We start from the raw sequence: 2,329 nt of genomic DNA, 5'->3' as shown, positions 1-2,329 counted from the left end.
AATAGTCAACTATATTGTGAGTAATGATGAAATGTTTATTTTTTACAGTCATAGTCAAGCCCCCACTTTGCTAGAATATGGGGTAACGTACATGTTCCCTGCAGTGTGTACACGTGTTCGAAGATGTTTTAAGTGTATTTCATGCACAGTAGTAATATAAACTTAAAACGTTAAGTCCGTTTTACAATATAAATGATTGTCAAGTATGCCTAAGAATAGTTTTTGCACAGTGTCATTTTTGAATGAAGCTGCGAATCCATACAGCTGCCTTACAGAATGCACATTACAACATGGAGCAGACCACGGAAAAGGAAAATGAGATGGTATTGTTTTAAATAAAACAGCTTACTTAGGTATATAGAACATATTTTATTAAATGAATCAAGAATAATATTTTATGAATGTATTATTGAGCTGGATAGTGTTACTGTTGTTACCAGAAGAAGAAATAAATGCTGTTTTACTGCTGCCATGTGTGCCTTTTGTTTCTGAAGTTCTGCTTTTTTTTTTTTTTTTTTTTTTTTTTTTACTGGGCACAAAAAAATTATATAATTTGATATTCTCTTAAAAACAATGTTTGTAAATATGGATAATAAAATCCAATACAAATCTGTTGGTCCCTTTTTTTTAAAGACTTATTTTCCAGCGTGTGTATTTAAAAAAAAAAAGGACAAAAAGAGTCTAACACCTAGACTTCTCAAACTGCAATGTTACTCCTGTTGCATAGCAGTTTCACCCACTCCAGGGTTTAATACAAGCTTCATTAGTCACAGTGTACAGGTGACAAGGTGAAGTGTGTCTTATCAAACGGATATGCAATAGGAGTCTTATTAACATCACTGGATTGGTATTTTTGTATTTTAAACTCCATTAAAGTATATCCCACAATCATGTTCATTTTACCATAAAATGTAAAAAAAAAAAAAAAAAAAAAAAGTTAGTATGATGAAATCTGGTAATACTGTACCCCTGTCAGCCATAGAGGGAGCTACGTTTTAGATGAGAAAATAATGCATCACGTGATCAGAAGAATTCAAAGCACAACTTTGGAATACATTTTAAAAAATTTACTGAAACACAATTACTGACTAATACTATATGATTTATATATATATATATATATATATTCTATATTATATATATATATATATATATATATATAAATAATAAAATGACATGTTTCAGACCAAATGCTGCAAAAGTTGAACAAAAGACATTATGACGCGCGGTGGAAACTACCATGTAGGGGATTGGAAAACTGTATGCATACGTGCATTAAAAAACGATGTGCCACTGTACAACATGGCAGGGGAATTGCATTTTAAACCGGCACTGGATGTTTGCAGTCCAAAATAGAAAACACACATTTCACAAAACTTGACCTCCTGCAAAAGGGTTATAGCGGCTGCAGCAGCATCTCCAAAATAAAAATAACTCAGTCCGATCAGGATTAGTTGGCCGATGTCTTTGGCGCTCTCATTCTCGCCACCTTCGCTTCCTCCTCCATCTCATCCAAAAACTTCTCCTGGGACACGGAGTAGAACGTGTATCCGTCTGATCACCCCGGTCAAGGAAAACAGTGCCATACCCTCCAACATTGCACACATTAAAACAGCTTCACTATATTGCGGATATTATCATTATCATTATTATTATTATTATTATTAAGTTAGTGCAAATTTAAGGTATTTCTATTTTTTTAAAACCATTAAAAAACTGACATATTAAAAAATACAGCTGCAAGCATGAATGCAGTATTTGCATTTTCTAGAATTGCACTGATCAATGTTTATTTTGTGGAAGGGGTTTAGTTTATCGCTAGCTGTATTTACCTTGGTTGTGTCTTCCGCATTTTACTCGGTTATATTGACCTTGTAGGAATTACAAAACTGTGCGTTGGACAGTTGCTTCCTTGGCTTTGGAAACAGCTCAAACATGTTTTACGGTACTAAAACAGACACGGGTACTGCAACTACGTGTGCTTTTCCCGAGCTGTGCATAACTGTAAAAGTGATCAACACTGTGTGAAACCGAGAATAACAGTCATTTTGGTGATCACGAACAAGGATACAGATTCCCATCACCAAGCCCCCGATAACGAGTCCCGTCAAGATATTCCGGCCCCGCAGTTTCTGAGAGTTCTTCTTCCATTGCTCCAGCTCCACTCTCCGGATAAAAGCCAGCTGCTCCGGGGTCAGCGGCCCCTTTTTCGGGTCGATCCGCTTAGCGAAAGAGGCCTGCGAGTCTCCTTGAGGCACCTTCTCCGACATTTTAAACGACACACACAGTGCAGTGATCAACCTGTCAACTCTGAACCGCAGCTAACCAG

General features: G+C 36.3%; 1 protein-coding gene across 1 annotated transcript; it reads right to left on the bottom strand.

Annotated features, from left to right (window-relative positions):
• Window positions 1-1,318: 1,318 nt before the first annotated feature.
• Window positions 1,319-2,329, bottom strand: LOC121301926 (cytochrome c oxidase assembly factor 3 homolog, mitochondrial). The gene is made up of 2 exons (XM_041231648.1): window positions 2,072-2,329; window positions 1,319-1,554 (listed from the first exon to the last, which is right to left on the bottom strand). Exons 1-2 carry the CDS (start codon window positions 2,268-2,270, stop codon window positions 1,451-1,453), a joined length of 303 nt encoding a protein of 100 aa, XP_041087582.1. The 5' UTR covers window positions 2,271-2,329; the 3' UTR covers window positions 1,319-1,450.

Source organism: Polyodon spathula, chromosome 28 (genome assembly GCF_017654505.1).
Source record: "Polyodon spathula isolate WHYD16114869_AA chromosome 28, ASM1765450v1, whole genome shotgun sequence".
Taxonomy (NCBI): Eukaryota; Metazoa; Chordata; class Actinopteri; order Acipenseriformes; family Polyodontidae; genus Polyodon; species Polyodon spathula.
This window is presented reverse-complemented; position numbering and strand designations above follow the sequence as displayed.

Coding starts and splice junctions, on each gene's coding strand:
- LOC121301926 (XM_041231648.1), bottom strand. CDS start 2,270: ATGTCGGAGAAGGTGCCTCAAGGAGACTCGCAGGCCTCTTTCGCTAAG. Junction 1,555..2,071: donor GGGCTTGGTGATGGGAATCT/GTATCCTTGTTC, acceptor CGGGGTGATCAG/ACGGATACACGTTCTACTCC.